The 27,807-nt window shown below is 44.6% G+C and overlaps 1 protein-coding gene across 4 annotated transcripts in view; it reads left to right on the plus strand.

The window, feature by feature from the left end:
• The window catches only part of arfgef3 (ARFGEF family member 3), an 89,829-nt gene extending 65,195 nt beyond the window's left edge, over positions 1-24,634 (plus strand). For all 4 annotated transcript variants that reach the window (XM_078405436.1, XM_078405437.1, XM_078405439.1 and 1 more), the window contains 9 exons: positions 327-471; positions 4,280-4,408; positions 5,386-5,562; positions 6,423-6,537; positions 8,621-8,723; positions 11,807-11,938; positions 12,164-12,294; positions 14,981-16,235; positions 18,121-24,634. In XM_078405436.1, the coding sequence (XP_078261562.1) occupies positions 327-471; positions 4,280-4,408; positions 5,386-5,562; positions 6,423-6,537; positions 8,621-8,723; positions 11,807-11,938; positions 12,164-12,294; positions 14,981-16,235; positions 18,121-18,312 (2,379 nt within the window). In that variant the 3' untranslated portion in view covers positions 18,313-24,634. The remainder of the gene's footprint in view (positions 1-326; positions 472-4,279; positions 4,409-5,385; positions 5,563-6,422; positions 6,538-8,620; positions 8,724-11,806; positions 11,939-12,163; positions 12,295-14,980; positions 16,236-18,120) is intronic.
• Positions 24,635-27,807: the final 3,173 nt, after the last annotated feature.

A 27,807-nucleotide genomic window follows, 5' to 3' on the forward strand; every position in this document is an offset into this window, starting at 1 on the left:
CAATCGCCAACAAAAACTAGTGGATTGTCATAAAAAAAACATTTGTTTCACTAATTTCCTTCAGGGGGGAAATCCACCTTTAAGCCTGCCTGCTGTTTATCTGACCCCAGGTTCACAGCAGCCTGGGTGGCCCTTAATTGCCTTGGAAATCTGCTCATTTCAGGGGAAGCTAGAGATGGGGAATAAATGCTTGCCTGGCTGCAGCAACCCACATCAGTGCAAGGACGAGGAAAATCCAATGAAAATCTAGCTACTGTAGTTGTGGAAGGTTTCGGCTGATCTTTGACTGACGCCAGGTTGCTGGTGTGTTTGTTTACTCTGCTCAGTTGCTTGCCAAGATCTACAAGATGCCTTCGAAACCCATTTTCCACTTGGTTCAGTTCACCAGCTTGCCCTTCAAAGGTCTGGAGCGGTCGATGAGCAGCGAGGATGGGATTGAGGGTACCCTCAACGAGTTTGATGACGACACAGGTGGGAAGCACTACTTTTGTTTCAAAGGTGCTTAGCATTTGAAAAGGTGCCAGCTCACCAATTGGTTCTGGTTGATGAAGTCAAATAGAATGAAAAGAGTTTCCTTGGCCCACTGAATCCACACCAGCCACTAAGCACCCATTTATACTAGTTTTTTATTCACAAAATGCTGGATTAACTCAGCAGGTCAGGCAGCATCTCAGGAGAGAAGGAATGGGTGACGTTTCAGGTCGAGACCCTTCTTCAGACTGCAGGAGGGTCTCGACCCGAAATGTCACCCATTCCTTCTCTCCTGAGATGCTGCCTGACCTGCTGAGTTACTCCAGCATTTTGTGAATAAATACCTTCAATTTGTACCAGCATCTGCAGTTATTTTCTTACACTACCCATTTACACTAGAGTCAGAGAGTTATACAGCATAGAAACAGACACCTCAGCCCAACTCGTCCATGCCAACCAAGTTGCCTAATCTAGCTAGATCCACTTGCCTGACCTATATCCTTCCAAATCTTTCTCCTCCATGTAACTGCCTAGGTATCTTTTAAATGACGTAATTGTACCCACCTCTATTACTCTGGCAATTCCACATAATCACTATCCTGGACCGCAGGTCCTCTTTAAACCTTCTCCCCATCAACTCCCCATCAGTTTTAGACTCCCCTAAGAAAAAACTGTGACTATTCATTTCATCCATGCCCCTCATGATTTTGGAAAACTCTACAAGGTCACCCGTCAGCCTGGTACTCTCCAGGACCCAGCCTATCCATTCGATTCTTATAACTCAAACTGCAGACCTGCAGAACTCCACCACTCAGGCCAATTTATGGTGGTCATTAATGTACCAATGTACAGGTTGGGTAAAGACAAACCGCATATCTTTGGGAGGTGGGAGTAAAGTGGAGCCACTGAAGGAAAGACACATGGTCATAGAGATAGTTCCAAGTGCACACAGACAACATCGGAGGTCAGGATCGAACTCGGGTCACTGTGCTTTGAGGCAGCAGCCCTACTGGCTGGGCCACTGTGCTAACCCTGTTGTTGTTGGTTTATTATTGTCAGGTGTGCTATCCAAGCAAATCATTATTACATCAGGTAATGCGAAAGAGAAAATAAACTATGCAGAATATATTGTTACAGCTACAGAGAAAGTGCAGATTTTTTTTAAGTGCAAGGACTGCAACAGGGTTGAAGATTGAGAATTCATGCCTAGCATTCAAGAGGTCCATTCAAGAGTCTGATAACAGCAGGGAAGAAATTCTTCTCGAATCTGGTGGTATGTGCTTTCAAGCTACTGACACAAGGAAGGACATATAATATGTGCCCTTTCAAAGAACTGCTTTAGTGTTTTATTGATATAACAGTAAACTTTGGCTGAAGGTTACCTAAAAAGATAGTACATCGTACCACTTTGCTCTCCATTGCATGAAGAGTGATTTAAATAGACTAGATAGCCCATGCCCCAATTTAGAAGACAGAGTTAAATGCAAGTACTCTTACAGTGATTGACACGATAGATGGAGGGATGGTGTTTCCCCAACTTGGGCTGCTTAGAGCCGGAGGTCAAAGTCTTAAAATAAAACAAAAAGACGAGAAGAAATTTATTCACCCAGTAAGTGGTTTATCTTTTGAATTCTTGACCCAAGGTTCAGTAGCTGATTATTTTTGAGGCAAGAATCAATAGGGTTTTAGATGTTAAGGGATATGTAGTTGTGCAGGAAAGTGGTGCTGAGATACCAGGCCAGTCGCAATCCTATTGAATGGGGGAGCAGGTTATACAGGGCTGTACATAGTTATATAGTCCTGATTCTATTTCTTATGGTCCCTAGGAACAATTGGGTCTATCGATAACAGAGGATGCCTCTTGGGTGGGTTTTAGAAAATCTCATAGGAATACCACTGCCCTTCATTTTTTCATTGCAAAGTTTTCCCTTTTCCAGTACTTATCCAGTTCACTTGTCAAATTATCTATTTATATAGCAGAGGCAAAGGCCCTTTGGCCCAACTCCTCCATGCCGACTAAGTTGCCCACGAGCTAGTCCAATTTGCCTACATTGGGTCCAAATCCATGTAAACTATTCTTATCCATGTACCTCTCCAGATGTGTAGGAAGGAACTGCAGATGCTAATTTACACCGAAGATAGACACAAAATGCTGTAGTAACTTCTGAGGAAGGGTCTCCCATTCCTTCTGTCCAGAGATGCTGCCTGTCCCATTGAGTTACTCCAGCATTTTGTGTCTGTCTTCGGTTTAAACCAGCATCTGCAGTTCAAATGTCTGTTAAATGTTCTTATTGGGCTTCCTCAACCACTTCCCTTGGCAGCTTGTTCCATGTACCCACCACTCTCTGTATGAAACTTAAAGCTGAATCCACTCCCACCACCTTTCAGGAAGTCGGTTCCTGATCATAGCAGCTCATTGTGAAGCCTCTACAATAACTGAGTTCTCCCTGACGCACTGGTTGATATTTGTCTCTCAGCATTAATATTTTGGTTGTTGGCACTGTGCTGTTAGTGTGAGCTTGCCAAATGCAAATTGACTGCTGCATTTCCAACATTATAACACTGACTGTGCTTCAGAAATATTCAACTCCCTGTGAATGTGTTATTATTTCTTAAACGAGTCACGGGCATCACTGGCAAGGCCAGCATTATGCTCATTTTCAGTTGTCTTGCAAAGGCCCTTGAACCACTGCAGCCCGTCTGGTGAAGATGCTCCTTCAGTGCTGTTGGATGGGGAATTCCAAGATTTAGACCAAGTGACAATGAGGGAACATTGATATATTTCAAAGTCAGGATGGTGTGCAATGTGGTATTAGTGCTCCAATGCACCTGCTTCCCTTGGTTTTCTTGGTGGGAGAGGTTGCAGGTTTGGAAGGTGCTGTTGGAGTAGCGGGGGCGAGTAACTACAGTGCATTTTGTAGATGGTTCAGTGGTGTAGGGTTTACAGTGGTTAATGAGATGCCACTCACATGAAGGCACAAGGGACTGCAGATCATGGAGTCTGGTGCAAATAAATGAGAGCTGCTGGAGAAACTCAGCAGGTCGGCCAGCACCTGTGGCAGTAAATGGACACTTGCTATTTCCGATTGAGACACTTCATCTGGACTCAAATGCAGGTGAAGGATCATGACTTGAAACATTGACTGTCCTCCATAAAAGCTGCCTGATATACTGAGTTCCTCCAGTACCTCTCCCTATTTTGCCACTCAAGTGGCTGTTTTGTCCTGAGAATTATTGAGCTACTAAAGTGTTATTGGTGCTGAATCTATCAAGGCAACTGATATACAACTGATAGGCAATGGAACAACTTTCATATATCAAAAGGTGAGTCACTTACCACAGGACATTGATCAACTCTTGTAGCTAGTTCTAGTTTGTTTGGTCCAGTTGAGTATCTGAAATGAAGAACATAATGTTGCGAATGCCATTGAAGGCTACAATATTTTAAATCCTTTCTATTTATTGTAAAGTGTATTTCATAATACTTTTTATTGCCCCATTACCCTCAATCAGGGTTAGTTTAACTAAGCATAATGGTTGGCACCAATATGGTGGGCCGAAGAGCTTACTCTGTGCTGCACTATTCTTTATTTTATGAAACAGTGACAATTACCTAATGTTGTAAGTGTGGCACTCGTAAAGGTGGTCATTTAATGAACAATTGGTCAACAAAAATCAGGAATTCAATGGATTGAAAGGCTTTCCAATATTCAGTGTTGCGTGGTTGAATCTCCTTTCCTGAGGTGTGTGATGTGACTGGTGTGAAGCTGCTTCTCCCAATGTGTGTAACCACTCGTGTTCTCCTCAGGATTGATTCAAGTCTGGATCCTGCTGCTGGAACAGCTCACCACTACAATCTCAAATTGCCCCCGGCAACATCAGGCCCCAACCTTGGACCTCCTGTTCGAGTTGCTGCGAGAGGTCACCAAAGTACCAGGTAAGGGCAAGTGTGCCTTCCCCTCTCCCTCCGCGCACCTGCCTCTTGTTCCCACCACTTTCCCACTACATCCCTTCTTCTCCCTCCACCTGAACTCCTCTCCCCATCTTCCCCCTTGCCCTCTACTTGGATCCCGGGTAACGCACCCACCTGAATATGTTCTTTGGTGGCGAATGAATTTGCAAATTACTGCTTGATAGCTCGGTGAATCTAGGATCCTAGAACATTTTTGAAGCAAAGGGATTATTTAGAGAAGATTGTATACTGGGAATTTGATTGTGTTGTTTTTCCTCAGCATTCTGTAATTGAGACTGTACTGAAATGCCTCCCCTTGCAAAATCTAACAGGACACCTTGTCATGGTCTCTGCCCATAGCATGATCCCATTCCTTGGGTAGCGCTACCTTTGAGGGGGAGTTAGACCAAGTTATTCCGGAGCGACCATTGTTGGGTACACCTGGGAGAGAACATGTAATTTACAGCGCAGGATTGGGATTCCTGTGAGGCAAGCCTTTAATTTAAATTTGAGCCCTAAAGGGGGGGCTCCATCTCCAATCCTCCCACCTCTTCCGACAACCCAAAGTCACCACAGAAACCACCCCTTATTCTGCATGGGTTGCCTGAATCCTTGTTCCATTCCACCTACTACCCCTCCCTCCAGTTTTACAATTTATCGCTCCTCTTCCTTTATCATTCGGGGGTTTCCATTTTACCTCTATCCTTTGTTACTATCTCCACCCCACCCACCATTCACCCTTCTTCACCTGAATCCACCTATCTGGGATGTGTTCAGGAGAGCTACTGTGGCTCAGTTGTACCTCCACTTTGGAAACTTGGAATTCCATTTTACAGGTTTGACATCTTCTCAGTTTTCTGTGGCACATCAAACTTTCTTAGGCGCTGGGCTTAGGTGTGTTATTAAACCTTACTCCAGTTATAAAATAAATGGGGAAATTGTTCTTTCTCTACCCCTTACAGGATCTGGATTTGGGATTTTTGCTGTAACCCATCTCCTCCTCCCAGTCATGTCTTTGTGGCTTCAGCGTAACCATGGAGATCAGTCCTATTGGGAGATGGCAGCTGCCAATTTCAAGCATGCGATTGGTCTGTCCTCAGAACTGGTGATGGAGCATATTCACGGCTTCATCCAATCAGGTAGGAGTTTGCTTCCATGTGGAAAAGGCCTTATTCCAGTACAGAAATTGGAATGTGGCAATCATAAGACCAATAATGACTAGTTGTCAGAGTTATCATGCCACTGATGTGCTTCTCAATAAATTTACTACTTAGTGCAAGAAGTTGCAGATGAAGCTCAATGGGCATATGTATGTCATAGCCCAATTCTAATAGGAGCATATCTCTGTGCCTGATAAGTGTATGTGGACTATAGTTGTGGGCAGGGAACTGAGCACAACGGGAAGCTGCTGCAGCTCAATGGGATGTGTGGGTTGCAAGGTTAATTGACCATATCACATTGTACATTGCCCTCAGTGTGTAGATGAGTGGTAGAATCCGGCGGGAGTTGATGGGAATGTTGGGGAAATCAAATCGTATTAGTTTAAATGGATATCAACTCCATTTGCTGGTGAGATATTGACAAGAGGTCCCTCTCATATGGAGTTCCAAGACAGGTAGGAAGTGTTGCTCACTATTTCCCTGGCCAATACTTCACAGCCAACCTCTCCAAATTAGCTTATCATCTCCTGTGGAACCTTTGTGCAAGTTTGCTGTGCATAAAATGGCTGCCGAATCTTATGCACGATAACATTTTTAAGGTATTTCACTCCTGGTACTGTGCGTTAGGACATTTGAAAGTTACATTTAAATGCAACTGCTCCTTTCTATAATTGGAAGGACTGATCATGGGGAACTGTGCTGTTAATCTCCTGATTATCATCCATCGGCCCCTTAGAATTGGTTGCATCGTTCCTGACCTTCGCAATGGTCAGTACAGGCCATGGGTGGTGTAAAGGTTGTGTTTCATTGTCAGTTATCTTCCTGTTTTCCTTGTGCAGACATTGGCTACGAAAACAGCATTAACATCATGTTGAAAGACCTGCTCAAGCTGCTCGTGTCCTGTGTTGCAGAACCCACGGAAACCATCTCCCGGGTGGGCTGCTCCTGCATCAGGTACGCCAGCCCAATATTCCCAAAAAGCAGATGTTTTCTGGCCAGGAATCATCCCAGCCAGTTCACAACTCTCTCTGCAGCTTTGGAATTCTACACCCCAGAGGGCTGGTGATAGGAGCCTTGGTTATGGAGTTATACAGCATGGAAACCATGCCATTCAACCCATCACACCCACTGACCAGTGGGCACCTATCTATATTAACCCAATCTCGCAGCACATGGTCCATTGTCTTCCATACCTTGGTGATTCAAGTGCTCATTCAGACACTTCTTAAATGCTGTCAGTGACTGCTCCCACCAGGTCTCTCTGACAGTGCCTTTCAGGTAATCTCCACTGTCTAGACAAAGGAACTCCATGTTCTAGGCACCTATCACGCTCTGTGTAAAACAAAACCTGCCCTACACATCTACTTTAAACGCTCTGACTTTAAAGTTATGTCCTCCAGTCTTTGACATTTTAACCCAGAGAACAGGGTTTTGACTGTGACCCTAGATTTTTGATAAATTTACGCATGGCTTCCGAGAGTGGGTAGAATCTGGTAGATTCTGACCATATATCTGATCTAAGCCTCTCATAATTTTATAAACTTCTATCAAGTCTCTCCTCAGCCTCCATTGCTCCAGAGAAAACAATCCAAGTTTATCTAACCTCACCTTTTGCTAATTCTATCTAACCCACATAGAATCCTGGTAAATGTCACCTGCAAATTCTCTAAATCCTCCACAACCTTGCTGTAATGGGGCAACTAGGACTGCATAGTACTCCAAATACAGCCGGATCAATGTTTTATAAAGCTGTAGCTTTGTTTACGATGTGTTGCAATGGGAATCTAGGAAAGTTGGCACATGTGGAACAAAGTTGTGAGGTGCATTGGTTTCAGTGTAACCACAGGGCAGCGCAGTGTGCAGCTGTTAGAGCTGCTGACTCACAGCCAGAGATTGGGGTTTGATACTGACCTTGGGTGCTGTCTGTGTGAAGTCTGCACGTTTTCCCTGTGACCATGTGGGTTTCCTCCAGGTGCACCCACACCTCAAAGACATACGAGATTGTAGGTTAATTGGCATCTGTAAATTGTAAAGCGTGTGGGGAGTAGATACAAAAGTGGGATAACATCGAACTAGTGTGAATGAGTGATCACATAGTTGATGTGGATTTGGCGGGCTGAAGCTCCTGTTTCCATGTTGTATCTTTCAATCAGTTCAATCGATGAAAACAAGTAGCGAAATTTGGATGTAGCATACACAGGCTTGAACCAGTGAGTTTGAATCCCCCTCACCAGCATCTGAAATGCTTCAAATCAGTTTGTTAGGTACATTGAAAGACTGATATCAGTAGTGCTGTTATAAAAATACACATCCCTGAAAGGAATTAATTTATCTGGTCTATTTGTAACTCCAGGCAAAGCATTATGGTTGACTCTTAAAATTGCCCTTTACATGGTCTCCAAAGCCCCTCAGTATTAGGAATGGGAATTAAATATTGGCCTCACAAGAGATGACATCAAACAAGAGTATGAAAATGTTGGCCAGTCACAGTGGCACAGCTTGTAAAGTCGTCGCCTCAGAGCTAACAACTTGGGTTAAATCCTGATCTTTGGTGCGGTCTGTGTGGCCTGTGTGATTGGCCACTGTTGGTTATTGTAGGTGGGTGAATATGGTAGAACCTAACACGGGGGCAGAAGAATTTTTATAATAGGATTTGTATGAATTGGTGTTTGGTGGTCAGTACAGATTTGCTGGGTTGGAGGGCACACTTAAATGAGGTTTATAACTCTATAAACTGGTTTAATAGCCACGCTTTAATATGCATCATAACCAATGTCTTTTTTTGTGATCCTACAAGCAAATATGGTGTACTGGCACCTCTTAAAAAGTTAAACATTATTTTGGTTTTCGGCCACGTGACACATACGTTTATTAATCATGCAGACTCTCACCTTTTTATGTACTGGTCATAACTATTGCCAAATCTCTCAAGTTATCAATAATTATTTTTCCATCTAAACTGTAACACTTATATATGTGACTTTCAGCATCCATGTTTTGAAGCTTTCCTCTACCTTTGTTGGTGGTTCTCTTTCAGGTATGTCCTGGTTACAGCAGGACCCGTGTTCACTGATGAAATGTGGAGGCTGGCTTGCTGTGCCCTTCAAGATGCCTTCACGGTCACGCTGGAGCCGGTGAAGGTAGTACTGTGCTTCAAGCAGCGTTTAGGGGCTAAGTAACTGATGAGATAAACCATGATGACGGCATCCATCAGGTGTTGTGATACACCAGAATCTCAAAGGAGAAGGGGTGGCCGGAGAACCAGATAGTTTCTTTTTGCCAACCTTTGTTGGGGAATCCAGAACCCAAGGGCAGAGTCTCAATACTGGAGCCAGAACTTTCAATAAACACAGAGGGGAATTCCCCAATGAAAATTACTATCCCCCACCCGTACACTAACCCCCTCCTCTCTGAACCCCCACCTCGCCCGCTCTCCTGCCTCCACTCCCCTGCTGCCCTCTGACCCCATTCCCTACCCTTGTCGGGTTTTTAGCCATCACCCCCATGACCTCCCCTTTCCGATACTGAATGGACTGTCCTCAACATAGGCCTCTCCTTTGTCTCACCTCCGCCCCCACCTCAATGAGTTCCATGTCTGCCATGACGTACTGCTTTTCTTCCGTCACCTCCACCCATTGTTTATGGGAAAGAGTCATCACCACCCAGTGATGACCGCTTCTCCCGACTCCACCGTTCCTCCTCCTCTTCCTCTCCCCCGGACGGCCTTCTACCTTCTTTACACCTTTGGTCTGAAGAAGGGTCTAGACCTGAAGCATCACCTATTCCTTTTCTCCAGAGATGATGCCTGACCCGCTGAGTTACTACTACAGCATTTTGTGTCTAGCTCCCATATTACAGTTTCTGAGGTTAAAACAAAATAAGATTAAAAGTGGGGATTTAAGAGATTCAAGTCAATGAGGAATAAAACTAAATTTAAATCTTTTGAAGATCAAACTAGATAAATCGCACTAAGATTGGACAGGAAGATGAAAAGATTTCTTGGACTATAGAATGTTTAATGTAATCTTCTTCCCCATCTCTAAATCTCTTGTCCCTCGACGACATCACATAGCAATCTCAGTCAAATAAAACTTAACAGAGTTTTAGAAAATATTAAGCAGGAAGAATCCAGAGTTTAGATAGCAGTGACTGGAAGATGACAAATTTTCCACAGATTGCACATAATCAAATGAAAATCTCACTGTCATCTGCCCATGTTATCAGATTTGGCTACACAGCTTGCAGCAACTTTAATATGGTAAAACTTTCCAAGGTGCTTCACAGGAGCGTGTAAAGAAACCTAAAATTGTTAGAGATATTAAAATGTCATTGAAAGCTTGGCCGAGATGCTTGATTTTCAAAGGTTTCAAAGGCTTCAAAGGTCTTTTATTGTCACGTGTACCAATCAAGGTACAGTGATATGAGAATTACCATACTGCCATACTAAAAAAAAGCAACAAGACACACAACTACATAAAAGTTAACATTAACATCCATCACAGCGGATTCCTCACTATGATGGAAGGCAATAAAGTCCAATCCTCTTCCTCTTTATTCTCCCGCGGTCGGGGCAGTCGAACCATCCGCCGGGGCGATCGAAGCTCCTGCAACCGGCGGTCGAAGCCCCCCCGTCGGGGCAATTGAAGCTTCCGCGTCGGGGCGGTCGAAGCTCTTGCGGCCTGGAGCTCCCGAAGTTGGTCTCTAACCAGGGACCACGAGCTCCACGATATTAAATCCACAGGCTCTCGCGGTTAGAGCTCTGAGGTCGATCCCTGGCAAAGGGATTGTGAGCTCCACAATGCCAAGTCCACAGGCTCCCGCGGTTGGAGCTCCCGAAGTCGATCTCCATGAGAGGCCGCCAACTCCTCGATATTAGGCCGCAGTGCAGACGGAGATACGATATGGAAAAAAATTGCATCTCTGTCGAGATAAAAGATTTTTAAAAGTTTCCCCCAACCCCCCCCCCCCCCCCCCACATAAAATAAGCTAAAGAACACTAAAAACATACATTTAACACATACTATTAAAACAACAAAGAAACATGGGACAGACTGTTGGCGAGGCAGCCATTGCTGGCGCCACCCGGTGGATAGTTTTGAAGCTGAGATTAGAAAGTATTACCTTGAATGGGAGGTTGGACAAACTTGGATGGTTTTTTCTAGATTGTCAGAGGCTGAGGAGCTTGATAGAAGCCTGATAGAAGTGTATGAAATTGTGAGGCATAAATAGGGTAGATACTCAAGAGTCCTTTAACCATGATGAAAACTGCAAATATTCAGAGGGCATAGCTTTAAAGTGAAAGGGGGAAAATTTATGGAGATTTACAAAGCAATTATTTTACGAGTGATGGGTACCTGGAGCATGCTGAAAGGGGAGGTAGTGGAAGCAGATATCATAGCAATATTTAAGAGGTATTTAGACAGGTATATCAGCTGACAGGGAAGGGAGGGATCTCAAGGAAAGCCCCCCAAACCTTGTCTTCCTCAGAAGTCAATCTTCCTTGAGGAGATTTGGCATGTTGCTGAATACATCGTTGAACTTCTGGAGGTGAGACCAAAGGAGACTACAGAAAGTGGTAGACATTGCCTGATCCATCACAGATAATGCCTTCTCAACCATCTAAGGGATCTATAGGACCTCAAGAAGGTAGCTGACATCATCAAAGACCAACACCACCCTGACCCCGCTCTCTTCATGCTGCTACCATCAGGAAGAAGCCCGAGAACCATCATCTCTTAAGTTTAAGAACAGCTTCTTCCCAACGACCATCAGGTTCTTGACCAACCCTGTACAACCCTACCTCAGCACCGAGCCACTATGGAATTTGCACCAGTGCTTGCTCTAAATACATTGGGTTTTTGCACTATCATGGTCTGGTTTACTTGGAATAACTGATAATTTATTGTAGACTTATTTGTGCTGTTATTGTGTGTAATGTGCCTGTAAACCTGCAGCAGGTAAGATTTTCATTGTTCTGGTTCATTTCAGGTACACATGAGGTAAACGCCCTTGACATAGACCATGTAAGGCGGATGGGATTAGTTTAAATTAACAATAGGGTCAGCATATTGTGGGCTGAAGACCCCGTTCTTGTTATACTGTTCTATATTCTCAGGCAGTCTCCAAACTAAAGCAGCCAGCCCTGTTCAAGGTGCTGTGTTACGCTTGGCGTGCACCACACCCCTCAATATCTGACATCATTGAGTTTGTTCTCGCTTTCCAGAACCTGCTGGCCTGTTTCCAGAGTGGCTCAGAGAGCTTCAGTGGTGACGCTTGTGAAGTGAAGGTAGCAGCACCCTCGCATTCTCCCAGCGCTGAGGCAGAATACTGGAGAATCCGGGCCATGGCACAACAGGTAAGATCTTTGGAATCACGTCTATCAAGGAAACAGATGGGATGAAAAGTGGGTTGGTAAAGCTCTACTTCAGCGGAAAAATATTCTACAAAGTCAGGAACATGTAAGGTTATTCAGTCCCTTAACTCAATTCATGTGGCTTGCACCACCCTACCTAACACCTATTAATATTATATTTAAATAAATATCATTAATTAAGATTAACACAATTCTAATGCTCCCCAGGTTTTTCTGCTGGATACTCAATGCTCTCCCAAGACACCCAACAACAGGGAGGGTTTTGAGCATGCCCAGTCCTGTGTGCTGATCATCGAGCTCCCACCGGATGAGACACCCAATGGTCACACTCAGAGGAGGTAAGGAGATGTTCAGTTGGGGTAGCAGGGGTGTGGAGTAATGGGCTGGCAAGCCTTTGGCCTATATTCCCAATCAATAAACATTCTTCCCCATACTCCTGTAAGTTGGAATAAATCACAATGAATGGTTTCATAGAAACATGGTAATAGGCCAGTCATTCCTTTGAGCCGGCTCCAATGTTCAGTCTGACCATGCATGATCCTTCCACACAATACTATATTCTTGCTCTTCCCAGGCTTCCTAGAGTCATACAGTGTGGAAACAGGCCCTTCGGCCCAACTTGCCCACACCAGCCAACATGTCCCAGATACACTAGTCGCCTTGGTGCCTTTTGTATCTAGAAATATATCTATCTCCTCACATATATATTTAGTAACTTGGCCTCTACAGCTTCTTTGGAAAAATAAAATTCCAGTTTCATCATCGAGTGTGGAAATTTCTCCTCGTCCCAGTCCTAAATTTCTCCTCCTGTAATATGAGACTGTGACACCCTTGTTCTCAACACCACAGCCAGGGGTGACGTTCTCACCACATCTATTGTGTTAAGCTCTTGTGAATACAAATACAGCCAACTTTATCTTTCCACACATGGCAGTCCCACCATCCTGGAATCAGCCTGGTGAACCTCTGTTGCAATCCTCCTATAGCAAGTATATCCTATATCATGTAAAGATAACAAAACTGCATGTGATTCTCCAGTTTCAGTTTTTGTCAGGGTCCTGTATAATTGTAGCAACATTTTCTTGCTGCTGAACCTAAATCCTCTTGTTAAGAAGCCCAAGGCACTATTTGTCTTAATTGCATGCTGCATATTTATCTTCAGTGACCAGTGCATGAGGACATCCAAGTCTTGTACTTCAAGTTTCGTGGTACTGATTTTAGATGATCAGCCATGATCATATTGAATGGTGGTGCTGGCTCGAAGGGCCGAATGGCCTACTCCTGCACCTATTTTCTATGTTTCTCTACCATTGACTGTGAAGAGCCTGTCCACTTTTCAGTTCAGATTTATCTCTTTTACTGTTGACCTATTTGTCTTAGCTCTGTTTTTTGTTGCTCAAATCCATTTGTTAATGCTTTTTAAAATTAGTACACTCTGTCCCCCCTTGACATAATCTGGCTATTGTCACATCAGTCATTTTCCTGCTCTGCTTCCTTGTTTATCCTTAGCATCGACCCTCTTCCACCAGAGCCCTCTCCCCTCCACTCTTACATTCATCTTACCTCATATTTACCACCCTAATTATTCAATTTGCCGGAACTTTGGACCTTGAATGTAACCGTTCATTTTTAATCTCCAAATCTTCAAAGATGCAGGATTTCATTATTATTATTATAGAGCGACAGGCTTCATTGTAGACCCAACGCATTTGCAATTTTGCCACTTGTCCTGTGATCTCAGCTTCCTCCAATTTTGCGTTTCCCTTTGTTCAACATGTAATCCTCCTTCCCGACCATTACATTAATCTTCCGTGGATACCCAAGGATGAACCTTGGTGCCATTTCCTTGTAAATCCATAAGATGTATTGAATTTCTGACCATAATGTTTGATCATCCCTAAAGGCTGATGGATAAACGCAATGTCATGTTTAATCATTCCACATTTGCAAAAGTTTAATTTGTTCCCAGCGGCCAGAGTTTTATCTTCACTTTGGTGCCCCCTTTTTCAATCTTCTCCTGTGCTCTGTGTGTAACCCGCTATTGGTGTCCAGTGTGTAGTAGTGCTCCAGTTTCCTTGTTCTAATCTATCTTCTTGCTCCATTTTTTTCTCTCATGGCTGACAACCATCAGGAAAATAGGGTAAGTCCTCCAGTTTCATTTCACTGTCTTATTTATGCTATCCCGTTCCACGTTTCCATACCTGTTCTGTGACCAAGCCAAAAGCAAAATACTAAAGGTGGTGAAAAACTAAAATTAAAAAAAACAAAATCAAACAGGAAAGCTGCCCAGGAACAGAGCCAATGTTTCAAGATGTTGAAAGGTCATCAATCCTGAACTGTTGACTCAGTTCTTCTCTCCACGGATGCTGCTCAACCTGCTGAGTGTTTCCAGTGTTTATTACATTTATCCATGAAATAGCAGAGAATCAGATTTAAATGATTCACTATTGGTGGGCGAAAGGGTTGTTTCTGGGATGTATGCCCATGACTTCTACGTACACAGAAACACTCTCACACGCACCTCTTTCTCTCTCCATTTGTCACAAATCACACAAATATATATTAGCACACGCACACAGATATATATGCATGCCATATATACTTGTTGTGGTGTACATGTAATTATACAACATGGTCCAACTCATCCATGTCAACCAATTGCCTACCTAATTTCATATGCCTGCATTGGCCTGTATCTCTCCAATTCATTCCTATCCATGTACCTATCCAAATGTCTTTTAAACGTTGTAATCATATCTGCCTCTATTATTTCCTTGGGCAGTTTATTCCATATATCTAGAACACTGTCTAAACCTCTCTTTTAATCCATAGAATCCTATTCAACAGTAGAGGCTTGTATCCCACCAGGTATTGCTGTGGAAACTGCAAGTCGTTTTTAAGGCTATGACTTCTATATAGTGTACGCAGAAACAATCTTACACCTACCTGATTAACACTAAATCTGCCTCAGGTGGCACAGCTTGTTTCTACGTCCTCTGTCTAATCCTCTCTTTTATTCCACAGAATCCCATTCCGCACCATAGTGGTCAGTTTGTTATCCCACCAGGTGCTGCTCCAGAACCTGTACGACGTGCTGCTGGAAGAGTTTGTCAAAGGCCCCACGCCCAGTGATGCTCCGGACCGGACCGTGGGCTTTGGAGAGGTCAGGCCGGCCGGCTTCCTGAGGTACATCTCCATGCAGAACCTGGCCGTCATCTTCGACCTGCTGCTTGACTCCTACAGGACGGCGCGCGAGTTTGACACCCGGCCCGGCCTGAAGTACCTGCTGATGAAGGTGTCGGGGGTGGGCGGGGCGGCCAACCTCTACCGCCAGTCGGCCATGAGCTTCAGCATCTACTTCCAGACCCTGATCTGCGCCATCCTGACCAACCAGGAGCACATCACGGCCGAGCAGGTCAAGCGGATCCTGTACGAGGCGGCGGAGGAGGAGGAGGACGACGAGGAGCCCAGCTCGGACTCGTCGCGGCCGTGCTCCTCGGAGGACGAGGACATCTTCGAGGAGACGGCGCAGGTCAGCCCGCCCAGGGGGAAGGAGAAGCGGCGGTGGAGGGCGCGGATTGCATCCGTCAGCATCCAGCCGGGCAGCAACGCTGACTGGGCCTGGCTGGTGCGGCGGCTGCACAAGCTGTGCCTGGAGGTGTGCAACAACTACATCCAGCTGCACCTCGACCTGCAGAGCTGCAGTGCCGATGTGCCGCCGGCCGACCGCGTCGACCCGCTCTTCTTCCTCCCCTCCTGCCCGTCGGAAGGCTCCAGCAGCCCGTCGGCCTCGGGCAGGGAGACGACGACAACGCCGCTGTCGGAGGAGGGCGGGCGGCCGCGGGCCGGACACCCACCGCTGGGCGGGACGGAGGTGGAGGCGGAGGCAGAGCCGGCGGCGTTGCCTGGCAACCCGGGTAGCCCCGGGCCCGAGGAGGAGAAGGCCGAGCAAGGCCGCAGGAAGGAGTGGTGGGAGAGCGCTGGCAGCAGGATCTACACCATCGCCACCGACCGCACCATCGGCAAGCTGGTGCTGGAGTACAAGAGGAGGAAGCAGCAGCAGAACCCGGGCAAGGGGGAGTCGGTGGTGGCATCGTCAGTGAACGGCAGGGGCCCCGACTCGCCGCTGCAGCGGCCCCAGCAACTGCTCGACCAGGGCCGCATGAGACACTCGTTCAGCGCAGGCGCCGAGCTGCTCCGCCAGGAGAGGAGACCTCGCTCCGGCTCCAGCGCCAGCTGCCAGAACGTCTCTGTGCGGGATACCGAGGGCCAGATGCAGGTAAATCATAGAGTGATACAGTGAGGGTGAAAACAGGCCCTTCGGACCAACTTGCCGACACCGACCAACACGTCCCAGCTACATCAGTCCCACTTGCCTGAGTTTGGCCAATATCCCTCTGAACCTATCCTATCCATGTACCTGTCCTATCCATGTACCTGTCTGATTGCTTCTTAAACGTTGCCATTGTACCTGCCTCAACTACCTCCTCTGGCAGCTTGTTGTATACACCCACCACCCTTTGCATGAAAAAGTCATCTCTCAGATTCCTATAAAATCTTTTCCCCTTCACCTTAAACCGATACTATCTGGTTCTCGATTCCCCCTCTCGGGGCAAGAGATTCTGTGCGTCCACCTGATCTATTCCGCTCATGATTTCATACACCTCTATAAGTTCACCCCTCATACTCCTGCACTCCAGGGAAAAGAATCCCAGCTTGCTTAACCTTTCAGGTTTGCTTAGAATCTTGAGTCCTGACAACATCCTTGTAAATCTTCTCTGCACCTTTTCAAACTTGAAAACATTTTTCCTATAACATGGTGCCCAGAACTGAACACAATACTCTAACTGCTGCCTCACTAACGTCTTGTATAACTGCAATATGACCACCCAACTTCTATACTCAATACTCTGACTGATGAAGGCCAATGTGCCAAAAGCCTTTTTGACCACCCCATCTACCTGTGACTCTAACTGCAAGGAACTATGTACCTGCACTCCTAGATCCCACTGCCCTACCATTCACTGTGTAGGTCCTGGCCATGTTAGACTTTCCAGTGTGGGGGAACAGCAAGCCGTGCGGCCCCTCCAGGCTGTGCCAGTGTCGTTAATTTTGTTAAGTTTATTGTCACGTGTACCGAGGTATGGTGAAAAGACCTTGCTGCGTGCTAACCAGTCAGCAGAAAGACAATACATCATTACAATTGAGCCATCCACAGTCTTAGATACATGATAAATGGAATAACGTTTAGTGCAGGATAAAGTCCAGTAGGAAGTCCAATTAAAGATGGACCTAGGGCCTCCAGTGAGGTAGTTAGTAGCTCAGGACCATTCTCCAGTTGTTGATAGGATGGTTCAGTTGTCTGATAACAGCTGGGAAGAAAATGTCCCTGTATCTGGAGGTGTGCGATTTTACGCTTCTGTACCTCTTGCCTGATGGGGGAGGGGAGAAGAGGGAGTGACTGGGGTGAGACTCATCCTTGATTATGCTGGTGGCCTTACTAAGGCAGCGTGAAGTGTCTTGGATGGAGCTGTTCCCAAACCATGCTTTGCTGCATCCTGATAAAATGGTGATATTTACTCCTAGGAACTTAAAGCTTTCAACTATCTGTATCTTGACACCATCAATGCATACTGGGGTATTTGTACCACTTTGTTTCCTGAAGTTGATCACTATTTCCTTTCTCTTTCTGACATTGAGAGACACCAGGGTCATGAGGTTCTCAATCTCCTAACTCCTTCATAAATCCTTAATAACTCCTAACTCCATCAGATCACAAATCTGCTTTGAATGTATTATGATTCGTCTTTACGGCTCTTTGGGGGTAGAGAATGCCATAGATTCACAATGCTCAGAGGAGAAATTCCTCTTCAACTCCCCCTTAAATTGGAGAACCCTTTTTCTGAAATGTCGCCTATCCATGTTCTCCAGAGATGCTGCATGAGCCGCTGAGTTACTCCACTGCTGTGTTTTTTTAAATCATAGGAGCAGTCTTATTGAAGTCGGAACGTTCTTGAGGGGCCAATTTACTTACTCCTCCTGCCATTTTCTATCTTCTTATGTTCTTGATAACATTGCTATAAAGTGTCCTGCGATATTTACTATGTAATCGTAATCTAAAGGTAAATTGTTGTGGTCTCACTAAAATAGCTTTTCTATTATAGGCATGGACCAATATGATACTGACTGTCCTCAACCAAATCCAGCTACTCCCAGACCAAACCTTCACAGCACTGCAGCCTTCAGTGTATCCGAGTATCAGCCAGCTCACCTGTCACGTAACCGACATCCGCGTTCGTCAGGCTGTCCGGGAATGGCTGGGAAGAGTGGGAAGAGTCTACGACATCATCATGTAATATCCACCCACAATGGGGAAGGAAGGGAATCTGTATTCATGAAGCTCAATGGTTCAGTTTCTGTGCGTGACCTGCATTATCAATCCTGACAGGGACGTTGCCTCCCGATCAGTGCTCATTACTCTCCATTTATTATTGCTGGCCATTGGGTTACTCCCTGCGAGAGTCACTTCAACCAAGATGCCAAAGGAATTGTACCAAGGAGTATGCTCTGCAGTGTTGGCAAACACGTATCAGTTTTTGGGAAGAGGTGGGAGCATTACATATTCAACAGTTCAATCTGCAAGATGTGGCGATACTAGCTCGCCACTTGGTAGGGTGGAATGTAGGTTGGAGGAGTGGTGATCGCGGCTCAGAACAGACTGTTTGGTTCCAAATGGCTCACCCACGAGTCAAGTCAAAGCTTAGGTCACACGTCCAGTTGGATGTCCCACCCATCGGGGCAATTGTGAATATCTTTTACCTGGACAGGTAAGCTGAAGCAGATGGAGGAGGTGGAAGGTCTCCCTACACATTCTTTTTATCAAAGTCGATGCATGACCATACCCTTTTTGAAATGCAAAGTCCCTTTTCAGAATGATTGCAACGTTTTGGGCTCCCGTTGCTCGGGGCTGCCTGCTCCAAGTATTGGTAACTATGTGTTTAGAGCACTGGCTAATATCTTCCCTACTTCGAGGTTGCATCCCATCTGTAACTTCACCTGCTTCCTTTGTTCCTCACTTTGTGCCCTGGATTTCCATTGGACTGGTCTATCAGATAGTGCTGCTATCTTTATCGTTTGTTTTAATACAAACTGAAATCTTTGGGTAAATGTTTCTGCTGTGTGAGTAACTTTCTCTTTATGGAGGTTAGTAAGAACCTGGCAGTGCAGTTTTACAATTATGCTGGTGTGCAGTTTTCACTTATAGAATGTTTCAGATTTTGCAAATGGATGTTCTGGTAATTCTGCTTTAGGTGTAGTTCTGTTGCTTTTTTCCACATCATGAAGTGAGCCTCTTGAAATATGTTCAAATTTCAGGGGATAGGAACAAATGTTTCACTCTTGGAAACATTGGACAAAAGTTTTTATTTCATCCCCAGTCAAAAAAAAAGAAACACAGCAGAGAGAGGCCATTTAGCCCATTGCACCTGTGCCAGCCCTTTGTAGGAACTTCTCAGAACCCCAGTAATGAGGACCTCTTACATTGATTTGTCACTTGAGGATGGGTGCAACTCGCCTGCAGTGCTACAGGTGATGCCATTGATAACCCTGTTGTCAAGTGCCTTAGGATGTCAATGTTAAAGGCAATAAGTGAATGCAGGTTGTAGTTGTTTTGGCTGTTCTCACTATCTTTCTCATAGATAGAGCCACACTATTGTTCAATTCCTCACGTGTCCTCCTCCCAGCCTCGTCTGACTCTTAACCCACCAAATTCCCACCCCAACCTTCAAGTTTGTCCACCTACTCTCCATAGCTTTTCCCCTCCTGCTTTCATCCTCTTCTCTCCAAGCCTCGAATACCCCCCACTCTGTCCATGCCCCATAGTGGCTTTAACTCTTGGAGAGCCAAAGCCTAAGCTCACCCACATCCTGTGCAAACAGGTGAGCGGGAAATCCTGGGCAAACTCAGCAGGTCAGGCGCCATGCAGCCGTGTTGATTATTTTTGACATTTTCTGTTTTGTATTTCCACCATCCACTGTATTGAACTCATTCTGCAGATGCCAAATTAATCCTCCATAATGTAAGGTCATGTCATAAGTGATAGGAGAAGAATTAGGCCATTCGGCCCATCAAGTCTGCTCCGCCATTCAATCATGGCTGATCTATCTCTCCCTCCCAACCCCATTCTCCTGCCTTGTCCCCATAACCCCTGACATCCATACTAATCAAGAATCTATCTATCGCTGCCTTAAAAATATCCATTGACTTGGCCCCCACAGCTTTCTGTGGCAAAGAATTCTACAGATTCACCACCCGATTCACCATCCAGGCCCGCCACCTTATTGTGGCTAAAAGGGAACCAACTAGCGAGCCCATTTTCCCAAAACATTTCGTTACCCTCTTCCATCTCTATTGACTCTTGCTCATTCTTGGTGAGTACGTCTTACTTGGGGTATGCAGCAAAGTCAAGGAAATGAGTGGTCTGAGGGGCCTACTGGTCGACTCACACTCCCAAACATTGCGTGAGAAGCCACCTATCTCCCTGTTCTGTTGCACACACAATCTTGATTTATCAAAAGATCACCAGACCTTTATCACAGCTGGCTTAAATCGTGCATCTGTCCAAACAGCATTGCTGGGACACCTCCACCAGAAGGTCGGCAGCATTTCAGGGAGCCGGCTAACCATCACTTTCTCAAGAGCAATTAAGGATGAGCAGTGAATGCTGCCCTATAAAACCCACAATGAACCACTGGGTGGCGCCAGCAATGGCTACTTCACCAACAGTGTGTCCTTTCCTGCTTTTATGTTTTAATTGTATGTGCTAAATGTATGTTTGTGTTCTTTAGCTTGTATGTTTGTAAATGTGTTTTTTCGTGTTCTTTACCTTGTTTTATGTGGGGGGTGGAGGGGGAAACTTTTTCTAATCTCTTACCTTGACGGAGATGCCATTTTTTTCCGTATCGTATATCCGTCTGCACTGCGGCCTAACATCAAGGATTTGGCGGCCTTTACTGGAGACCGATTTTGAGAGCTCCACAGCGGGGAGCCTAAGGGACTTTAACATCACGGAGCCCACGATCCCTTTGCCAGGGGTCGACCTCGGAGCTCCAACCATGGATGCTTGCGGACTTTAACATCACAGAGCCCGCGGTCTCTGGTCAGAGACCGACTTCGGGAACTCCAAGCCGCGGGAGTTCTGATTGCCCCGACGCGGGGGCTTTAATCGCCCCGATGCGGGGGTTTCGACAGCCAGCTGCGGGAGCTTTGATCGCCCCGTCGGATGGTTCGACTGCCCCGACCGTGGGAGAATGAAGAGGAAGAGGATTGGACTATTTTGTCTTCCATCTTAGTGAGGAATGTGAGGAATTCGCTGTGGTGGATGTTTGTTAACTTTTATGCAGTTGTGTGTCATGTTGTTTTTTTTCTCGTATGGCTGTATGATAATACCTCTCTTCCCTGCCAGCTCATATACCTGTCTAAATACCTTTTAAATATTGCTATGATATCTGCTTCCCCTACCTCCCCTTTCAGCACGCTCCAGGCACCTATCACTCTTGTAAAATAAATGCTTTGTAAATCTCCCTAAATTTCCCCCCTTTCACTTTAAAGCTATGCCCTCTGAGTATTTGAAGTTTCCATCATGGTTAAAGGACTCTTGACTACCCTATTTATTTATGCCTTATAATTTCATACACTTCTGTCAGGCTCCTCAGCCTCTGACAATCTAGAAAAATCAATCCAAGTTTGTCCAACCTCCCATTAAAGGAAATACTTTCTAATCTTCAATACTATCCACCAGGTGGCACCAGCAATGGCTGCCTCGCCAACCGTCTGTATGAACCTTCCTTCTTTGTTGTTTTAATAGTATGTGTTAAATGTATATTTTTAGTGTTCTTTGGCTTGTTTTATGTGCTGGGGAGGGGGGTTGGGGGAAACTTTCTTTAATCCCTTACCTCGACGGAGATGCGATTTTTTTCCGCATCGTATCTCCCTCCGTCTGCACTTGGCCTAACATCGAGGAGTTGGCAGCCTCTGCTGGAGACCGAAGTCAGGAGATCCAACAGGAGATGCCTGTGGACTTGGCATTGTGGAGCTCGCAATCCCTTTGCCAGGGATCGATCTCGGAGCTCCAACCATGGGAGCCTGCGGACTTAACATCGTGGAGCTCGCGGTCCCTGGTTAGAGACCGACTTCGGGAGCTCCAAGCCGCAGGAGCTTCGACCGCCCTAACGCGGGAGCTTGTGGTGTATGTTTGTTAACTTTTATGTAGTTGTGTGGCTTGTTGCTTTTTTTTTTCATATGGCTGTATGGTAATTTGCATATCACTACCTTAACTGGTACATGTGACAATAAAAGACCTTTGAAACCTTAATAATAACCACACTACCCCTTAACATACACACGTACACCAATTCTAATATGTTCTCCAGCATGGCTAGTCAGTCCCTCCTTGGCACTGGCTATGCTAGCCATGACTCCTCCTGCCTACACTAAGGGTAGAAGTCTTATAATCCTTCCTTTCCACCTCCAGCCTCCACTCTCACCAACACAAACACAGCACCAACAGAAACTGAGGAAACCTATTATGCAAAGGCAAAGGGTGTCACCAACCTAAACTACCCATACAGTGGCATCAAAGATTAGACCACGGAAAAAATATATTATTGGTATCCTGTATGTATTAATTTTGTATCTCTAAAATTATGCACTTTTTTTAAACTCATCAACTCGAGTGGGTCCCATGACTCGCAATAAGCTTGCTGTGATTAGTATTTAAATTCTGTCAGAGTCCAAAAAGCTCCTGCACACTGAAGAAGGGTCCCGACCCGAAACGTCGCCCATTCCTTCTCTCCAGAGATGCTCCCTGTCCCGTGAGTTACTCCAGCTGTTTGTGTCTATTTGCACATTGAGATCTGTGCTGGCACTCTTTCCTCCAAGCCACTGGCAAAGTGTAACTAAAACTGTTGGACCGCCAAGATTCTCCACATCAGTTGAGGCTCAGACAGTCTGTCATCTCACCGATTGCTCTTCCAGTCATCTTTTGCAAATCTGACAAATGGCAAAGGTCACGGGTTCATATCCCATCAATAAACTTATGCTGCTCCAAGTGACACAGTCTAAAGTGTAAAATATTCAACCAAACTTCTCTCTGGTGGAAATAAAAGATACTGAGGCACTATTTTCAAGAAGGATAGGGGAGTTCTTCAAGGAACCCTGACTCATCTTTTATTTCTCAGCTAACATCAACATAATTATCCGGCCATTGTTGCTGCCTGTGGGAGCTTGCTCTGCACACATTGAGTGACACACTGTGACTGAACTTCATTGACTCTGAAACATTAGGAAGTTGTGAAAGTCACTAAAATGCAAGTCGTCTTCTCTAATTTTTGTTTGTGCCTCACCCAACATTACAAGCATCTCAGAAGCAGACTCTCAAAGCAACTCAAGGTTGAAGGAACACAATTATTTTTCATTTGCAGCCCTTATCCAAAACTGTAGAGACTGCAGCTCTGGCTGGTGTTGGTAAAGAAGTCTCGACAAGTTGTTGCAGTGCATTTTATCGATGGTACACCGTACCTGCTGTTGAATATCAAGAGTAGATGGTTAGACCCTGTCTTATTGGAGACCATTGTCTATGAGAATGCAACTTACCATTTAGTAGCTTGAGCCTGATGGTTGTCCAAGACTTGCTGCCAATGGGTATAGACAAATTCATTATCTGATCAGTTGCCAATTGACAACTGCTGTTCATGAGTGAATACCTCCAACCCTGAATGTGACAAGGGAAGGTCTTAAATGAAGCAACTGAAAATGGTTGACCCGAGGATACAACCCTGAGGATCTTCTGTGATGTCCTGAGAGTTGGGTGATTGACCTCCAACAACTGCAACCATCTTGCTTTGTGCGAGGGACAAATCCAGCTAGATATATTTTCACAGATGGTGTAAATGCAGTGTTTAACAATTCCACACAGATCGACACTTCACCAAATATTCAGTGATGCATCTGGACCGCTCACTCCTACAGTGTTTCAGATCACGTCTAATTCAGACCTTGGCACATGAAACTGTGTACAACATCTTTACAACCCTCATTCAATCCTGTTCTCACAGTCACCGTGAAATAATTAATTCACTTTTTATTTATAAAGTATTTGTGTTTTCCAGGTATTTCACTTCACGTTTGGCTGTTTGGAATTTTGCTGTTGGTATTGCTTAATTTATGTCATGAAAGCCATTAAGTATATTTTTGCTCTGCCAATAGTGGTCTGATTAGGCCATTTTACTTTCAAAATTACATTTTAAAAAGCAATTGTGAGATGAATTATATTTATGTTGCTTGTATTGTCAAATAAAAAAAATGCAGGTGCACAATTAGAGCTGAGCTTTACTGTGGTTTTAATTTTCTGTTTGTTTTCTGAGTATTCCTGCTATTGAGACTGCAAAATTAAATTATTTCAACATACACCTCACTGGCTTCCTTTGTGTTACCCTCCATGCACAAACCCATTCAAAACTCTGCTGCCTTTGTCCTAATGTGCACCCGGTCCTGTTCATCTATCACCTTTATTGACTTCTGGTTCACCAAAGCGTTTAAGATTTTCATCATTATGTTCGAGGTTTAGGGGCTTCTCTGTATCCCTGCAATATACCTCTAAAATCTTCCGAGATCCTCTAATTCGGCTGTTTGTCATCCCCAAGTTTAATTCAAGTTGAGTTTATTGTCATGTGCACAAGTACAACGAGGTACATGTGCAATGAGAATCTTGCTTGCAGCAGCATTACAGGCATGCACATAGACTCGGAAACACAACAAAAGCAGATTATACATAAATTACACAAAACTTCTTTAAAAAAAATGCAAAAAAGCAATTGTAAATTGCAATTAGAATAAAAAGCAAGTCCACATTAGTGCAAGAGATGGTCCATAATGTTCCGTTGCCAAAGTAGGATTCAGACTGGGATGAGTCAAGAACCCGATAGTAGTAACTCTTTCTGGACCTCATGGTGTGAGACTTCAAGCTTCTATACCTCATGTCTGTTAGTAGCTGTGAAAAGAGGGCACTAGGGATCCATGATGTTAAATCCTACCATCTTTTGATGGAGGGGAGGGTTGTGCCCATTATAATCTGGGCTGCAACCACCACTCTAGCCTCTCGTGTTCTTGGAGATTGAAATTGTCATACCAGTTCTTGATAAAAGGTGTCAGGATGCTTTCTACATGGAATCTGTCAAAATTTGTTAAAGAGCATTTGGTGACATGCTGAATCTCTACATTTCTGACAAGGAGAAGGCACTGGAGGGCCATTTTCATGATTACTCCAACTTTGGTGCCCATGACTACTCCCTCTCTAAAACTCCCGAACCTCTCATTCCTCATTTAAAAAGCTCCTTAAAACTGGATTATTTGACCAGCCTTTGATGAATTGATTAGAACTTGCCCCTATGTCTGAAGACATTGCCATGAAGCATCTTGGGCTGTTATTATTAACGACAATTTACAAGTGCAAGTTACCTTTACAATTTGCCTCACTGTTGTGACTTGACCAGAAGGCCTTGGGTTTAATTCCTGCTACGAATTCTGATCAACCAAGCATCATAGTCGGACAGGATTTGGACAGTCTGCTCTGGAAAGAGCATTTCAACATTGCTTTGTTACCAATAGTCTGGTTAGGAGTTCTACCTTCTGAGCAGGGTTAAGCAACATTCTGAACAACATCTGATCTTTCAGAGATCCTACTTAAATCGTCTTTAACAATACTTTAAAGGAAAGCCTACCACTCTCTGTTTAATAATAACTTGCCTTGCAAATCTCCTTTAAGCTTTCCCCCACTTGCCTTACACGTACCATCTGGTATTTGACATTTCCACTCTGGGATAAAGATACAGCCTTCCTCATCCTTTGCCTCTGATAAGTTTATGTACTTCTATTAGGCCACTGTTTCCACCTCCAACGTAACAGTAAAAAAATCAATCAAAATTTGCCAAATCATTCCTTAGAGCTAATATTCTCCATTCCAATTAAATACTGATGAATCCTTTCTGCACCCTCCACATCCTGTAATTTGGCAAGCAGAACTGCACATTATGCTCCAAAGGTGACCTAACCAAACATTTATACACATACAATGTGTCTTGCCAACTTTCGTAAGCAATGCTCCAAATGGTGAAGGCAAACAAGCTATACGGTTTCTTTACCACCCTGTCCACTTTTGTTGCCACTTTTAAAGACCTATGCACTTGAACCCCAAGATCCCTCTGTGAATCAATGCTCATAAGAGTCCCACCATTCAATCTACACTTTCCTCTTGCATTTGATCTCCCAAAATGCACCACCTCGTGCTTGCATGGTTTAAATTCCATCTGCCATTTCTCCACACCGATTTCCAACTGATCCATCCTTTTGTATCTCTGACAAACTACCTCACGATCCACACCACCATTTTTTGTTACGTCTGCAAATTTATGGATATGACCTCCAAGAGGAGAAGTTTCAGGCTAATTCGATGTTATCCTTGGGGAGGTCCCTTCCGTTGATGGATCACTCCTATTAGAATTGGGTTGACAATTATTTTTCTGTATTGAAAGGGGCAGTCTAAAATTTAGACCAGTCTAAGATTGATTTTTGTCAAAATTTTATGTTAACAGGATAAAACATCAGCCAAAACCCACCTGATTCGCCAGTCCCTCAAAAATGAAATTACCATCCATAATGGATCTGGCTGATTTATGAGTTTATCATATTCATCCTTAGATTGAACCTTAAGATCTAAGAAATGGCCCAATCAGGGCTGTTTCACTAAAATTATTAACCGATTAGGCTTCTTCCAATTATCAGTAAGAGATGGAAACATTTACCATGAATGCTATTAAGTAACTGTAGGATTAACCAGTTGTAAGCACTGCTTTCAGGTCTGGAATTTCCTCAGTAAATCTCTTTACCTCTCTAAAATGTGACTCTGGGCAGTGACGTCTGAAGGTCATGGATTCAAGCCTTATTGTCTTGGGCATACAATATTGGCTGATGCTCTGCCAAAGCTCCACTAATGGATGTGGCATATTGACAAATGTGAAGGAGAAAGTAGGATAGAACAAAGTAGCATCCACATTCCTGACAATCCATTCAAATGAGTTTGAATCCCCCTAAAAATAATTGCATTTGGATTAAAAATTTGGGTCAGTAAGATCAATAATGAAACTTTCAATCTCTTAAAAGAAAACATTTGGTTCACCAAGGTCCTTCAGGGAAGAGAATCTACAACCTTACATGATCTGGATGAATGTGACTGTAGACTCACCTTTGTGGTTGAGCCTCCTAAGTTTTGTGGTAATTGGGGATGGGCAGCAAATGTTGACATTATCAGAGACACATGCATGTAAAGGAGATCATGGGAACATTCCTTCTCCCCAGTGCCCTGGTTACCTCTCTCCATCCCTGCATCCCTGCAACCCTGACCCCCCCCCCTTCCAACCCCCCCCCCCCCCCCCCACTCCTCCAAGTCAATAGATTAGTTAGTGCAAAACGCAGAAAATGCTGGAAATACTGAGTCAGTCAGCATCAGGAAAGTTTGAGTTCACATTTCAGGACAATGGCAAAAATGTTCAGAATCTGCTTTCACCACCTTTTAAGAAAGAGGCTTCCAAAGACTCATGAAACCATTTGCCATACCTTTGGATTAATTGGACAACACGTCACTTATAAACAATAACTAATTGTTCTAGATTCACACTGACTATACCTCAACAAGCTGTCGTGTGTTTGCAGGTGAACTGGGTCTTCACAGAAACATGAAAACACTGAATTGGTGTAGAATTATCCGATTCAGTAATGTTCTTCAGCAGAGATAATCA

Source organism: Rhinoraja longicauda, chromosome 9, assembly GCF_053455715.1.
Source record: "Rhinoraja longicauda isolate Sanriku21f chromosome 9, sRhiLon1.1, whole genome shotgun sequence".
Classification (NCBI taxonomy): domain Eukaryota; kingdom Metazoa; phylum Chordata; class Chondrichthyes; order Rajiformes; family Arhynchobatidae; genus Rhinoraja; species Rhinoraja longicauda.